Source organism: Bos javanicus, chromosome 2, assembly GCF_032452875.1.
Source record: "Bos javanicus breed banteng chromosome 2, ARS-OSU_banteng_1.0, whole genome shotgun sequence".
Taxonomy (NCBI): Eukaryota; Metazoa; Chordata; class Mammalia; order Artiodactyla; family Bovidae; genus Bos; species Bos javanicus.
In genome coordinates this window covers 15,196,833-15,214,225 of record NC_083869.1, presented here as the reverse complement: position 1 = coordinate 15,214,225, position 17,393 = coordinate 15,196,833, and the positions used below count along the sequence as shown (strand labels likewise).

At 38.3% G+C, this 17,393-nt stretch overlaps 1 protein-coding gene across 1 annotated transcript in view; it reads left to right on the top strand.

The window, feature by feature from the left end:
- ITGA4 (integrin subunit alpha 4) overlaps nucleotides 1–17,393 on the top strand; it is a 94,091-nt gene that overhangs the window by 49,008 nt on the left and 27,690 nt on the right. Inside the window, exons 15-17 of the mRNA XM_061433856.1 lie at nucleotides 948–1,102; nucleotides 12,723–12,872; nucleotides 15,048–15,124. Coding sequence (XP_061289840.1) covers nucleotides 948–1,102; nucleotides 12,723–12,872; nucleotides 15,048–15,124 — 382 coding nt within the window. The remainder of the gene's footprint in view (nucleotides 1–947; nucleotides 1,103–12,722; nucleotides 12,873–15,047; nucleotides 15,125–17,393) is intronic.

Here is a 17,393-nt window from a genome sequence, read left to right as displayed (position 1 = left end):
AGGGCTAGCAAGAAGATGTCAGAGGCAACTGTTATGTACGTTTGACTCTTACATCATGTGTTCACTCTTCATTAAAAAAAAAATAGAAAGATAGCAACCCCTCAAATTGGAAACAAATGAAAATAAATGAACCCAAACCATAGTAGCTCAGTAGTAAAGAATCCACCTGCCAAGCAGGAGACCAGGTTTGACCCCTGGGGGTCAGAAAGATTCACTGGAGAAGGAAATAGCAACCCACTCCAGTTTTCCTGCTTGGGAAATTCCATGGACAGAGGAGCCTGGCAGCTACAGTTCATGGGATCACAGAGTTGGACACAATTGAGCGACTAAGCAGAAGCAGCAAATCATATATGAAATTAGTTCTGTAACCACACAAGATAAAATTATTCCAGGTGATACTTGCGTGTAGTACTCTGCCTGTTCTTCCTCAGTCAGATGTTCTAATGATGAAAGGACTCAACGAAGGCTGAAACTTGACTCAGAACTTTTATTATTAGTGACAACTTTGGTATTGTAGTTTTGAAATGTTTATATATGGATGGTGGTATTGGTTTAACTGCTAAGTCGTGTCTGACCCTTGGACAGCCCCATGGATTATAACCCTCCAGGCTCCTCTGTCCATAGGATTTTTCAGGCAAGAATACTGGAGTGGGTTGCCATTTCCTTCTCCAGTTTATATATGGGAGGATTAAGCAAATAACCAAAGATGTTAATTTTCAAAGTTTATAATTCTTGTTTTAAAATTTGTAAAAATAATTTTTGAAATATACATTTAAGATTGTTTCCTCTTTCATATTTCAGGTTAGTTTTTAGAAAGTTATTTAATAAAGACAATTTAATATGTTCCCAGTATACTATATAACTGTGACTATTATCACTTCAAAGATAAAGAAAATAAATACCTGTATATAATTATATTCATTGCGATTCTCTCTACATTTCTGCAGTTTTGCTTTATAACATGAGCCTGGATGTGAACCGAAAGACAGAGTCTCCATCGAGATTTTACTTTTCTTCCAATGGAACTTATGATGTGATTACAAGAAGCATTAAAGTACAGAGCAAAGCAACTAGCTGCAAAACACATCAAGCATTTATGCGGGTAACGTAAACTTGTTTTCATTAACAGATATGTAAACTTCAGTATTATCAATACATTTAATTCTTATTGCATTGGTATGTTTTATAAAACATAGTGAAAAGTGTTAATGCCTCCTGAACTATCTAATCTACTACTCTGTAGTCTAGATGTTAGACAATCCTATGACCTGGATAATTCAAACCCTGCTTACTGCTGCTTCTTTGTTTCATATTTATCACATTTAGTGCATCTCTGTTTTTAAAGATTTGCCTTTTCCTATCCTCAGTTGTTACTGCCCCATCTCTGTTTACATGCTTGCCTCAAAATGTAAATATCGAGTAGCTCTGCTGCGCCCCAGATCTATGCCCGGTAGATGTTGGGGCTGGGGGGAGGCTATGGAGGCTGGTTTGTTTTTCGTGTGACTCTAAGAAGCAGAATCAAATGTGGCTGCGTTTGGATTGAGCCTTTGTCTCTGTGCCAGCGCCGTTGGTGATGTCAGTGGGAACTCACACAGTTGTCGCGTGGTGGGGATCATCTGTGGGCCAGGATGATGGCTCTCATGATGGTTTGGTGTGTATTCTGCCAAAGCATAGCCAATTTCATGTTTCTTTTATTAAAACACTCATTCCCAAACTGATCATCACGTTCCTTGCATTGGTCACATTTTATCGTATGAAGCAGTGCCAGGCCTTTTTCATTAGGGAATGGTGTACTTCATCAGAAAATCTATTGTCACAAAAAAGCCAAACTATTCCCGGGAGCCCTTTCTGGGATTTCAAATAGTAGCCTCAGCTTAGACCTTAATTTTCCCTTAGATACTTATTCCAAGCAAATGCAAACAAGCAACAGGACTATTAAATGTTAAGAGCAATAATCCTTATGCTATTTCCTCATTTCCCTTAACAATTTTTGTTATTGTACTAGGGTAAAGCTATTAAATGGTTGAGAGCCAAAAGTATAGAATGATATTAGAGTAACCATCATTGATATGGTGGGGATTAAAGAGTTTTTAAAAAAAATTCTAGACAGTTAATTTTACTCCAGTTAACCAATTTTAGAGACTAACATTGAGACCATTTTAAAGATAATAAAAGGACCAGCATTAGACACTAATAAATATATTGTGTTGAACTTGCATAAATGGCAGTAAATTGATCTGATTTATTGGTCCTGTTTATTGGTATTGTTCCTATGACTAAGGATCCATCACAATTGTGCACATTCCTCAGAATAAGCTTGTCCCTGAAATGACAATTGAGCAAGGTTTCTGTGTTAGTTACATGTATACTTGTTGTGTTACCATGGTAGCGACAACAGCAGGTTACAGCCATGACTTTGGGCCATACTGAAGGTCAAAAATAGCATTTAGCTCTGGAATTGGTACATAGTGGGACTGTTTATTAAAAAATGATCGTTTCTTCCAGTGTTGTTTTTCCTTTCTAACTTACCTTGTTTTTGTCTGGGACATTTTAAACCTATTACATAGAAAGTCAGAAGGCTACTCCAACACCCTCCCTTGCAACAAATCCAAAGGGTAGGTGTTAAAACTACAGAAGCAGCTGTCCTAACCTTGAGTTCTGTCAAGGACTTCTAGCTGTTATTTGGGAAGACATGAAATAGAATGTGTGCGTTCCCCACCCCAACCGGCATGGTATCCAAGGCATTCAGAAACATTAACTGAATTGCTCCTTTGTTCTCTAAAATGTGTTCCATGTCAGGGGTGTATTATACATACGCACTCCACCTCAGCACCCCTTACAATTAAATAAGGTGATACTTTTTAATTATGTTCTCAGGCCCACAGCCCCCACCTCTCACAGGACAACCTGCCTGCTACTTGAGCATGCTTCCTTTGTATAGGTTCTGTTGGCTATACCAATTAAGCTCTACTTCTCCTTCCAATTAATTTAATAGATATTGAGTACCTATGTGGTGTCAGGTTCTATTTGAGACTTTTATATAGGTCAATGACTAAAACATAAAAAAGGTTACTACCCTTATAGAGTCTTATAGTGTAGTGTGGTGAGATAAACTACAGTGTAACAAAATGTAATTTTTTTGTAAATTTTATAGTATTTTAGAGGAAGATAAGAGTGTTAGTTGCTCAGTCTTTTCTGACTCTTTGCCACCCCATGGACTCTAGCCCACCAGGCTCCTCTGTCCATGGAATTCTCTAGGCAAGAATATTGGAGTAACCATTTGTTTCTCCAGGGGATCTTCCTGACCCAGGGAATGAATCTGGGTCTCCTGCATTGCTGGCAGATTCTTTACCATCTGAGCCACCATATGGGCAATGGAAAGAGGAAAGGAGGGCAGACAGACCATAGGAACCAACAGAGTGCTGGGGAAGGAGTAAAGGGTGCAATTTTAAATAGGGTGGTCAGAGCGAGTTTCATTCAGAACATGACATTTGAGCAAAGACTTGAAGGGAGCAAGGAAGTCACCAGGGGCAGTGTACCTGCCTGGGGTACATACCTGGGGCAATGGTCCTCAACCTTGGCATCCGACAGCATCACCTGGGAAGCTGGTTAAAACCACAGGTTGCTGGGCCCCAACTAGAGTTCTTGATTCAGTAACTCTTCAGTGAGGCCTGAGAGTTTCCATTTCTACAAAGGGTGCAGGTGATGGTGATGCTGCCAGCTGGGAAACTGTGCTTTGAGAATCCCCCATCCAGGAGGAGAACAGTACAGAAAGAAGAATTAGGTAAAAAAAAAAAAAAAACACCTCAAGACAACAACATGCCTGGTTGTTTTAGAGAATCATGGGGAGGCAAGGATGGCTGGAAAAGAGAGCAAGGTGGAGAGTAGTAGAAAAAAAGGTCAGATCACATAAGATCTGTGATTTTCTTTCTCCAGATAAAATGGGATCTATTGTAGAGTTTGGAGCAGAGGTGACATGATATAACTGAGTAACAATAAGGAATACTCTAATTGCTTCCTAAGTGCTATGTTGAGACTAGGCAGATTGACACAGGAAGAAGAGGATACTTCAGTAAGTCAGCTGAGAGATGATGGCTCCAGTGAAGATGGTGGTAGTGGATATGGAGAGAAACAGGGGAAGACAGATCCTGCACAATTTAGTGAAAGATTGATGTCTAACATTCGAGAAAGGCTCCAAAATGATTCCAAGGTTGTTAGCCAAAGCCACTAGAAGAATACTGTTTTCATCAATAGGGCAAGGGAAACAACGCTCGGGTGGACAGTGTTGAAGTTCAGTTGTGGACCTGCTGAGCTGAAGCCATTTGTTCTACTTGTAAGTGTATAGAGCAATTCAGCATTTAAATATACTCATCTGGAGTTGGAGAATGCTGTGGAACTGGAAATACAATGCCTCTTCAGCATATGAATGAGGTTTAAAGTCATATGAGGTGGCTGAGATCACGACAGGAAGAAAGAGCCAAGGTCTGGACTCTGGGCACTACAACATGAAGAGATTGAAAGAGAAGGCTTACAATGGCGACGAGAAGGACCAATCAGTAAGGAAAGAAATCAAGAGCTCCTGGCATCCTGGAAGTGGAGTGAATAAAGCAGGGTACAGAGGAGAGCATGATGATGTTTTCAGTGCTTCTGCTTAGTCACATAAGATGAAGACTAAAGAACTCACCGTTGGGTTTGGCAATGTAGAAGCTATTGGTGATCACAACAACAGCATTTCAGAGGAATAGTAGGGGGAAAGGAAAGGAGGAGAAGAAGTGGAGACAGAGAGTAGTTTATTCTTTCACAGATTCTTGCTCCAAAGGGGACTGAAGAAAAGGGGTTGGGAGTCAGGAGCCGACAGGAGAAGTAGAGTGACTTTTTTAGTTTTCTTTTAAGATAAGAGGAATAGCATGTTTTTATGCTGATAGGTATGTTCTAATAGAGTGAAACATTTAGGAAATAGATGAAAGAATAGTTGGAGCAAAGTTCTCAAGGCAAAAGCAGTGGAATTTAATTGTACAGATGAAGGATTGATTCACGGTAGGCACGTGCATAGTTCATTTGTTTGTGTGTAGATGTTGGGCACGTGTGTGTGGGAGGACTGGAAGTTCGCTTCTGATTGCTTTAATCTTCTCAATGAAGTAAGAAGCAAAGTCATTAGCTTCAGTTAGAATGGAAGAGGTGGTGTTTAGAGTTTAGGAAGAAGATGTGAAATAGTCTTCTCAGAGAGTGAGAGAGTGAGCGGGAATAGTATGGTCCTGAGGTGGCAGTAGGCTCTCTGTTGCATCAGACGGTGAGATGAGTCAGTAGGGCTGTGGTTTTTTCCAGTCACATTCAGCCTGATAGGTGGGAGTAGGTGAGAGTCAACCGTGGTTGTGGTCTGCCAACAGTGTGACACAAAGGAGAAAAGAAAGAGTTGAGGAGTAAGCAAGCGAGTGGTTACATTGTTGGCCATGAAGATTAAGCAAGGTTAGGAGAGGAGAGAGGACATTAAGAGGGTGGGTGAGGAACAGGGGGAGAAAGCTGAATTGGAGGTCCCAGTGGGATCAGCAAATCGTTGGACTTGAGTATTAAAGACAATGAGCCAGAAAGATCTCATCAGTTTTACAACATATAAGAGCCATTGGGATCTGAAGGTGAGGAAATGATTGAATTTTGTTTTTATTCTTTCACACAATCCATTGGTGATCTCACGTAAATGAAAGTTTTTAACCCTACTTATATTTTAAAAACCCGTCACAGTCTTTGATGGTAGAAAACTTGGCTATTTTTAAAATTCCAAATATTCTCAAAAATCTTGACTTTTATTACATCCTTATTTTTTAATCACCTTTTAGTTTCATGTATTAGATCTTCTTGGAATGTGGTAGACATTTTTAACAATTAATAATTATCACATCACTGGAATATAAATTTGTTGGTATGTTATTTTTCTGAGACTATATGGTCATTTATCTGGTTGGTAAGCACATTAGATTTCTCAAGTCTACTTAATCTACACATAATTAAAACAGGTATTACATAAGATTGTTTTATGTGAATGGTCAAAATGTGTTCTTCAGAAAATAGGAAGGTAGAAATTATTATTTTCTCCTTATAGAACTCCATATTTTAGTTGTCTATAATTATGCCAAGCTTTAATTTTTGCTATTAGAGCCTTAAAATTATTAGATGTCATGAAAGAAGAAACTAGAATTTAGAGTTGGGAGTTAATAAAAGGTTGCTATGATAGAAAAAAATGGTTAATTTTTATGACTTATAGTGTTTTATCTATCAGAATTGTATTAGATTTCACTTTTCCCTTTATGAAAATGTTCCCTCATTCATGTAAGCATATGAAAATTAATTTTGTCTTTGTTGCCTTCGTAAGTACAACTTGATTTGGTCTTAGTGACTTCTTAGGAAAAGAGCTTAGGACAGGGGATAATTTTGAGGCTATTTTGATTTAGCAAAACCTAATCAATAATTGTCAACAATTTTTTAGAAATGTTGGAGCAGCCATGCTAGTGAGACTTAGCTTAAGGTTTTTAGAGATGATGTTTCTTAATTGATCTTGATGGAATCTCTGCATGTTGGAAAGAGATTGATGTTTGGAAAGAGAACAAATGAGCCAATGAGCTTAGTGGCCTTAGCATGTTCTATAACAAGCATGAAATCAACCTGCCTGTGTATTTAGTAGACTATTCTTTCTTTGCTTTCTCTGAATCCTAGGTTTCTGAAATAAAGGAATTTTATTTTGTTACATGAGTCTTTGGGTGACTTCTAAAACCCATCATTTTCAGTAATAACTTCAAAAAAATGAATGTGTATTTGATTAGTAAATATATTTATTTGTATTTTATTTGCTTATATTTTTAAGCTATACAAAGTTTATACATAGTTTAATGAAGTACCATTTGCTCCAAAGTAGTTATGTTTTAACCTCAACACACTATGGACTTTCTGCTGAAAATCTAAGTGCAAGCAAACTATATAACTGTACTGATTTTATGGTATCCTAGAAGTAGATTGATTATTCCAACATATAGTAATTCTTTGTTAGATTCAGGGTCTTTGAAGATATTATCTTTTCCATGTTTGTATTCTTAGAGTTAGCACAGCTCATTAAACAAGGCCCTTAATTGAATAATGTTTAAGAAATTTATAGATGATGTGTTCTCAGTGCTTTTTAAATAATTCTGTGAGGAAAAAAACCTGAGAATAGTCTACTGGTATAATGGTTAGAGTACCTGTCTTGGGGATGTTATCTTTTCTCTGGAAGTTTTAGTCTCAGATGTTAGACAGTTCACCCTCTGAAACATACTTAGCAGATGAAACGGTTATAATTACACATGGCCTTCCTGGCTCAGATTCCAATCTGCCCTAGTGTTCCCTTCTCCCATACCAACTCATTTCCCACATTGGCACGAGAGCGGCATTTCAAAAACACCAATCTGATCACTTTCCTTATTGAAAAGTCTTCTATGTGAGCATTTTCCCCTGCCCTTGCAGGTGTAGATTAGTGGCTCTCCCTGTTCTGCACCTGTCTCTGTGTATCAGAATGTTCATCCCCCCACCACATGTGTAGATTTATGGGTTATAAACTGTGCCATAGACACTGACTTTCAGTTTTGTGTCCCTAGATCCTGCCTTCTGCAGAGTAGACCCATGAATAGATATCTTCACATGTTTATTTATACCTCAACAGCATTTTTCATTCAGTAATATTTTAAAAATATTTCTGGCTCCACCCTTTAAATAAATTCCTTCACTGCATAAACACAGTAGGAGGACACGAACCTACAGCTCCATTCTCAAGTTGGCCATACTACAGATTTCTGTGAAATCAGACAATAAGGCAGACTTTGTGTAATTTCTGGCATGTGCTAATTTGCATGCTTGTGAGTGTCCTATTTTTATGTAATTGTCCATAAAAATGTGGCATGGAATCTTCATTATTTTTAATATAGATAGCACATGCCCATCCAAATTAAAAATTTTAAGCAAATCTACTTTTTCCCTCCTATATATTAATTAGTCACTTTAAGACATTTTTGATATTATAGCTTCTGTCCTTAGGTGAAGCTGTTAAAGTTAAGTAAGTGTGAATATCTGTTAAATACAGTTCTTGTAAGAGCACACGTACATTGTATATATTGTGAGAAAAGCATAATTAATAGCTAATTAGGATAATGAAAGTAATATACACCAGATGTAGAGAAGACCTTGTGGAAAATTAGTATGAATTAGATAACATGTGATGTGGTCAAAGCAAGCTTGTTGAGAAGAATTAAAACAGTGGACATGTGGAGGGACAATCAGTGGCTGTCTAGCTCTACACCTTGGGAATAATTTAATCAAGTTTGCTATTGTAATACTCAGGGCTTCAAGCTGTTCCATTTTCACAAGTCAATAACTTGGGATTTGGGCCTTGATTTGCAGCATTCCTATATGGTCAAGGTTTCAGGTTGAGATGATCACTTACCAAGTAACCTAATAAAAACATCTCCATGTGTGAGCATGGGAAAGCCATGAGAGTCTTGAGTGCTTTGAGTCATGCCGCACATCTTCCAGGTACCACTTCATTAGGACAAGTCTAATTGCCTCCCTAGTGGCTCAGCAGTAAAGAATCCACCTGCCAATGCAGGAGACATGGTTTGATCCATGAGTCGGGAAGATCCCTGGGAGAAGGAAATGGCAAGCCATTCCAGTATTCTTGCCTGGGAAATCCTAAGGATAGAAGGAGCCTGGTGGGCTACAGCCCACGGGGTCGCAAAAATGTCGGATATGACTTATCGACTAAGGAATACTTGTGTTAGTAGAAAATGTAGCTCATTTTTTATTTAGTGTTCATTAGTTGGCAATAGACTGATTTTATTTTTTCTCACTCCTCCCAAATAGTCACCAGAATTTATTATAAGAAACTAAAGTTCTGTAATTCCTTGGTTGGCTTATATGGCTACATTTTGAAGTAATATATGCACATAATAGTTATCATATTTAACATCTTTTGAGATCTTAATACATACCAAGCATTGAGCTAAGTGTTTAACGTACATTATGCCACTGAATCCTCACAGCAATAAAGTGTAGGTGTCATAATCACTATTGCCAACCATTTTCACATGAGGTAATTGGTCCATAGGTTATGTAATCTGTCCAAGGTTACATAGATAACAAGGGAGGGACCTGAGGTTTGAACCCTAGTACTCTAGGGAGAAGGCAACGGCACCCCACTCCAGAACTCTTGCCTGGAAAATCCCATGGATGGAGGAGCCTGGTGGGCTGCAGTCCATGGGATCGCAAAGAGTTGGACACAACTGAGCAACTTCACTTTCACTTTTCACTTTCCTGCACTGGAGAAGGAAATGGCAACCCACTCCAGTGTTCTTGCCTGGAGAATCCCAGGGACCGGGGAGCCTGGTGGGCTGCCGTCTATGGAGTCGCACAGAGTTGGACACGACTGAAGCGACTTAGCAGCAGCAGCAGCAACTCTATCTTCAGACCACTTGATTTTATCCATATATATATATGTTGTTAATGATGAGAAGAAACAATTACACCCTTTTTTAGTTACATACTCTGGGAGTTGGTGATGGACAGGGAAGCCTGGCATGCTGCGATTCATGGGGTCGCAATGAGTCCGACACAACTGAGCGATTGAACTGAACTGAAGGACATAGAATAGGTGTAGTCTTTTATGTGATGTGTCATATTTATTAACTAACTTTTATCAAAAATTAATACAGATATAAGCAGCATAGCTATAATCCTTATGATAGGTATTTTTTCTATTCATTGCTGCTGCTAAGTCGCTTCAGTCATGTCCGACTCTGTGCAACCCCATAGACAGCAGCCCACCAGGCTCTCCCGTCCCTGGGATTCTCCAGGCAAGAACACTGGAGTGGGTTGCCATTTCCTTCTCCATTTTCTATTCATTAGGGGTTATTAATTTATGAGCTTTGGAAATCTGCCTTTAGACAGAAATGCTTAAGCTAATACTCCAACTCTGAATTGTCTGTAAACGAAATCCACTGACATTATTCACTAGGATGTTTGTCAGTTACAATGTCATAGATCTACTAAGGAACTAAGTGTAAATATAAACCTCATAGATATAACTCAATTATAGTTAAAATTAATACGTCTAGTCCTAGTGAAAACACTTGAGTTCTTTTAATGGTCAAGAGGGACTTTGCTGAATCTATTTTTTTAACAAGAACTATAGTTGGGACAGATTGAAGGCAGGAGGAGAAGGGGATAACAGAGGATGAGATGGTTGGATGGCATCACTGACTCAATGGACATGAGTTTGGGTAAACTCCGGGAGCTGGTGATGGACAAGGAGGCCTGGCGTACTGTGGTTCATGGTGTCACAAAGAGTTGGACACGACTGAGTGACTGAACTGATAGATTGAAATGGGCATATGAAAACTAGAGTTAAGCCAAGCTTTACATTTAAGTTTTTAGTGTGAAAGACAATGAGTGTGATATTTTCTGAGTATAGTAACAATTATAATACCAAAAAAAAAGAAAAGAAAAACTGCATAGCTCCTATGTGCATGCTGAGTCACTTCAGTCGTCATCAACTCTGCAACCCTGCGAACTGTAGCCCACCAGGCTCCTCTGTCCGTGGGATTCTCCAGGCAGGAATACTGGAGTGGATTGCCATGCCCTCCTCCAGGGGTTCCTGACCAGGGATTGAACCTGCATCTCTTATGTTTCCTGCATTGGCAGGCGGGTTCTTTACCACCACCACCACCCGGGAAGCCCAGTTCCTATGTGGGTGGACAGCATCGTCTGATTGTGAGCTTCCTTCTCAAATCCTGAGATTGTATCTATTTTTAATTCTTTTGTGCATAAGATACTTTTTCTATAGGTTTGCCCTTGACATTTCTTATTTCTTGCAGTTTAAATGGTCAACTGAATTCTGTTATAAATTCTCATGGATTACTTTATAGTGGACTCTTATTTGTCCATGCTCCTTGTTGTTATTGTTCAGTCACTAAGTCATGTCTGACTATTAGCACCCCATGGATTGCAACACACCAGGCTTCCTTGTGCTTCACCATCTCCCGGAATTTGCTCAGATTCATGTCTGTTGAGTCGTTGATGCCATCCAAACATCTTATCCTCTGTTGACCCCTTGTTATCCTGCCCTCAGTCTTTCCAAGCATCAGGGTCTTTTCCAATGAGTCAGTTCTTCACATCAGGTGGCCAAAGTATTGGAGCTTCAGCTTCAGCTTCAGTCCTTCCAATGAATATTCAGGGTTGAATTCCTTGATGGATGATTTCCCCAGGATGGACTGGTTGGATCTCCTTGCTGTCCAAGGGACTCTCAAGAGTCTTCTTCAGCACCACAGTTTGAAAGCATCAATTCTTCGGTGCTCAGCCTCCTTTATGGTCCAACTCTCACAGTCATACATGGCTACTGGAAAAACCATAGCTTTGACTACATAGGGGCTTCCCTTGTGGCTCAGCTGGTAAAGAATCCTCCTGCAATGTGGGAGACCTGGGTTTGATCCCTTGGTTGGGAAGATCCCCTGGAGAAGGGACAGGCTACCCACTCCAGTATTCTGGCCTGGAGAATTCCATGGGCTGTATAGTCCATGGGGTCACAAACAGTTGGACATGACTGAGCAACTTTCACTCTTCACTTTGACTATATAGACCTTTGTCAACAAAATGTCATCCCTGCTTTTTAATTCTCTGTCTAGGTTTGTCATAGCAAGACAGGAAGAAAAATAAACGAGTCTGCTTTGTTTAGTATATATTGAAATTTGCATATCCATCTAGGCAGGGCCCAGAGAATTGCTTTCTAAGGAATGCCATGTTTTTTTTTTTTAATCTTACCTGACTTCTATATTTTTTTTTTACCGACTTGGGATTCTTGAACACCTTTACTATTTAGGGAAGCATTTCCTTAATTGAATGCCAAATGCTTTTGAACTTACTTTCTTATTTTATTTATTTCAAGTTATTTTAGTGTGTGTGTATGTCAGCAGATAATTTTGATAGTGATGCAGTGTATTCCCATTTAACAAAGGGGCTATTGAATAATCAGATGGAAAAGATGATATAAATTTTAAGTTCATGGGAAAGTATTTTTAAAAGAGAGAAAAATAATTCCTGCATGTAGAAATAAAGATTAAAATATATGAATTGACAATCAGAGGAATAAACTCACAAGTTGTTTCTTTGGGGGCAGAAGACAGTACCATTTAAAATTCTAATCACTCAGACTTTTTGATCACATATAGATAAGATTAAGAATGATAAATGTTGTATAAAAATTAGTAAGGTATTAAACTTAGAGTGTCATACAGAGGAAAATGGATTCCAAATGGGTTACAATCCCTGTGTAATTGATAAATCCAAGAACTCTTTCTTTGTGAAATGTGAAAGCACAATAAATATAGATATACTGTAACAACTAATAAGAAAATTATATGCAGAGAAAATAGCATAGAAGAAAATATGCTGAAATGCACACCTCTATATCTATTAGATAGTTCTGGTTTTTCTTTTTAATAACTTTTGTCTTTTTCCTAATAAACATGAATGCCTTTGATATGAGTGAAAATGTACAGTTCAATTTTTTAACAATATATCTTAAGAAGAAAGGATTTTTTTTTTCACTTCCACATGTTGTGTTTGGCCTTGTGTAGGAAAAGAGGGGGCTTATATATTTTTTAATTTACAGGCTTATTTTTATTATTAATTCATATGGTTTTCAATTTCTTTAGAAAGATGTACGGGACATCCTCACCCCAATCCAGATTGAAGCCACTTACCACCTGGGGCATCATGTCGTCAGTAAACGAAGTATAGAGGAATTCCCTCCACTTCAGCCAATTCTTCAGCAGAAGAAAGAAAAAGACATCATTGAGAAAACAGTAGGAATATTTTTCTTTATTTGAAACATTATGTGACATACAACTAAAGAATTTTTTTAATATTATATAGTTATGTGGAAGTGAATCTTTTTAAAATTTTAATGAAATTTTTTTATAAAAAAGATTTATGGTATGTCTTGTTTTCCATTCTTTTTTATTTTCCCTTTAGGATATTGAACTGAATACTTTTAACTATGCATTTAGTCATAGCAGTGATTTCCCACATATACATAAAATGTTAATTTTCTCTTCTCGATACCTTGTCAATGAAGAAAGTGTATTTCTAGCAAGGACTTCTAATGGAAGTGAGCAGCATTCACAAGTTATTCAGGTCATCGTGTGTGTTCAACTTATCTTTCTCATTTTCTGTCTCCTTTTTCATTTTGTCTCCCTCTCACTCACCTTGCCCACATATTCATTCATGTCTTATTAGTCAGATTTTACTCATTTATAAACATGGCATTTATAAACATGGTATTTAATTACACAACAGTTTCTCTTAATGGCACCCCACTCCAGTACTCTTGCCTGGAAAATCCCATGGATGGAGGAGCCTAGTAGGCTGCAGTCCATGGGGTCGCTAAGAGTCGGACACGACTGAGCGACTTCACTTTCATGCATTGGAGAAGGAAATGGCAACCCACTCCAGTGTTCTTGCCTGGAGAATCCCAGGGACGGGGGAGCCTGGTGGGCTGCCGTCTATGGGGTCACACAGAGTCGGACACGACTGAAGTGACTTAGCAGCAGCAGCAGCTTTTCAACCACATCTCAGGATCTAAATGCATTTTGAGATTGATCCTGCATGCTAACTAGTGAACTGCTTTTTAAAATGTATGCCAAAATCTATCAGTTTCACTGACAGTTTATTCCCAGGAATCCAGTTCAGACTTTTACTATCCAACAGCAAAAAGACAGAGTCAAAGGCTGTTTGGAGCTGTGGTAAAAGTACTCATTAAAACATTCACTTATAGCACACAGAATGCAAAAGAGGAAAAGGTCATTTAAAGGTCTAGGTCATATCCTGTCCAGGCAAAATTGCCCCTAAGTCACTTTAAGATATTTGAGCTCAGAATCAGCACTGTCTGCTCTCTGTGCTAAATCAAATAAAGATGATAACTTAAGAGCAAATTTCCTCTATACCCTTGTATGAAAATATTCATGAAAGTCAGTTTTTTTCATTCTTTTGTTGAACTTCAGCCTTCAATATCAACTACCTTTAAATGCCTTTAATAATGAACATCTCAATATTTTAAGTACCTAAGCTCAAATCTTAGCAACTTGTAGTTATATTAAAATGAGCTACATTTTGATTCTTCAAACAACCTGCTTCACAAATAAGAGTAGTAGGAAAAAGTTATATTTAAGTCGTCTAGAGGACGATTTTCACTTACACTTCCCTGTGCTCGCCTGGCACAGGCAGTCTCTGGTCTGACATGCCATTTGGCAGTGCCCCACTCACTCTGCATTTCATGGCCTGGCCCCTCCTCTGACTCTCTAGATTTCTCTCTTTTCTGTCTCTCTCCCCCCTTCACCTGTCCCTCTCTGCTTTCTTTCTTTTTATGTCTTTTATGTCTGTATTTCTTTGTCCAGCTTATACCTAAGGGCTTCCTGTGTACCTTACAGTATCTCTGGGTCCTATTAAAATGCTCGGAATTAAATAAATTCTGGAATCTCTTGATAAACTATCATTTGTTTTCATTCACTGTATCTTCACAGTAAAAATTTCTACATTTTATTATTTTCAACAAATATAAAGTCACTGTTCTACCACCTGTGAAAACTGTATCATGCTTACGCATCATAAGCAGGATCCCATGGCAGCACCAGAAAATCGAGAGGAATTCAATGAAAAAGTCTTGGCAGCACAAGTTTTACACTCTTACAGAGGTTACTATCACAGTTTGATTAAACTTCTTTTTATACAACTACTATGAAAGAATGTTTTTTTTTGCTTAACACAGTTAGATTTTAAATTTACCTATTGCAAGAACTTGGTTCCTTTAGTCCTGGAATTGTTAGCTGAACCTTCTAATTCTCAAATTGAACTCTTTGAAAGTTATCAATTTGCTATATTAATTTTTTCTCATGTATTGTAGATAAATTAGTCTTTAAAAAACATGGAAATAGGCCTACTGATTTTAACTAAAATAAAAAATATTGTCATTTTATTTCCAGATAAACTTTGCCAGATTTTGTGCCCATGAAAACTGTACTGCTGATCTACAGGTTTCTGCAAAAATTGGATTTTTGAAGTAAGTGTACTTTGCTCTCTGTTATTCATCAGGATGGGGCACTTTATATGTGCATGTGTGTTCTAAAGAATAAAGGACTAAGAACTAATCATTGGGGATTAACAACATTTAAAGACCTGGGAAAGAGCAGCATTATGCTGAAAGAAACTAAGTGATCTATACAGCAGTCATATAAGCATACGTTCAAAGGTGACCACTTATTGAAAGAATGAGAATGGTTGAGCACCATGGTTTTATCAGGCATAATTTTAATCTTTTTATTGATAACTCAGGTATTTCAGGATGTAAGTGTGTTTTAGATTATCATTAATATAATTGTATTTATTTTTCAGACATTTTAAAGTGCCTGTTAATAGAATTTTAGTGGCAAAATGAGCTAACCTTTATTACATAATGCTTAGCATTTTATCATCCAAAAACTGTTAACGTAGTTTAGTGAAGTGTAAGTGTTTGTTGCTCAGTCATGTCTGACTCTGCAACCCCATTGACTGTAGCCCACCAGGCTCCTCTCCGTGAAATTCTCCAGGCAAGATTATTGGAGTAGGTAGCCATTCCCTTCTCCAGGGGATCTTCCTGACCCAGAGTTTGAACCCAGGTTTCTGGCATTGTAGGCAGATTCTTTACTATCTGAGCCACCAGAGAAGTCTGATGCACAAGTTGAGACTGATGCACAAAATCTCTAAGTTTATGTGACACATTTGAAAGGGAATAAGCCATTTTGCTTTTCTAAATTCACAGAAGGGAAAGAGAAAAAAGAGAATACATGTAACGTGCTTAGAATAGTGTACATAGTGCAAACTGGATAAATGTTTGTGAAATAAACCATTGTAATTTTGTATCATATTTATGTCCTCTCTATTGACATTGTTCTGCATGTGGAAGGGAAGATGTAAAAATGAAGATTGGAGATCTATACTTCAGGTTAAGAGCTAGTTGTGTATGAAAAGTGAGAGAGGCAAGGAGGCGTCACTGACAGGGCAGGAAAATGGGAGACTTTTTTGGGGAGGTAGGGATATAAAGGAAGCAGGTTTAAACTGGGGTAATCTGAGTTTGGTGAGATTTCTGTATGTAGCTCTCCACTGGAAAATCTAGTTCAGGATTGTGTTTGGGGGTCCTCTACACATTAGTGACTTGGGAAAATGCCTGGGGTCAAAATGGAAATTTCACAAAGAACTAAGGACCAAATCTTGGCAAGGGTGGATAAATTTCATTTAAAAAGCTTAAAAAGAATAAGGAGTTACTCCAGGAGACTGGAAAAGAAACTTCATAGAACCAAGAGGAAAATCAAGTCCATGGTGAGCTAGCCAATGGAAAATGTAAAAAGAGAGACTTAATACTGTAATTTTGTAGAGATCGGAAACCATAATGAATAAGGAAAGGTCATGGAATTTGGCACTTAAAATGTGACTGGTGGGAAAAATAGAAAGACACCAGCGAATTTTAACATAGAAATGTCTGAGCAGTTGTAGCATAATGATAGTATCAGTGATTAAGGGAATATTTATGTATTTATCAAAGGTTATTTATTTAATCATGGGACGATACAAGCAAATGTGAGAATCAAAGGCAGGGAAAAGAATAAATTGAACAGAGAGACTGCTTAAATCCAGGGGACACTTTCAGATCCTGCTTGAATTCTCCTGTGAAGGGTTTGGCAACTGTTCACATTCCTTTTTCAATGTTTTTTGCTATCATTTCCATGATGCCATCCTACTCCCAGTCTCTTTGTGTTGCTAATTCTCTAGCCCCTCCTTCTCAGTGGTGCTGGAGGATCACTGATTTGGGCTTTGTTGGCTCTTTCTCACTCTCCCATATTTTCCCTGGATAATCTTACTCACAACTATGACCTCCCCTGGCCTGCCTCTCCTGCTGATGCCAGATCATGCCTCTGAGCTCCACACCCATTCATCCAATGCCTATCACACATGAACTGTTGGGTGCCTCGTCACTATCCACCAACGATACAACCATTAGATACCGAAGCCAACAACCTGGAGTTCGGCCTGCACCCTTCTCTCTTTCTTATCCCTGACATCAAATAAATTACCCAGCCTTATAATATGGCCACCAGATATACTTTTTATCCATCATACTACTCTATCTCTACGACTATTTCTCCGAACCAGGCACTCAATATCCTGCCTGAATCAATGGGCTTAACTGCTTTCTGGGATACTGGTGTCTGACTTTGCATTATTCGAATTCCTCTACCAAGATGTTTCCAGAGTGAGTTTTCTCACTTACACTTATGATAGCAGGGCTTTAGTAG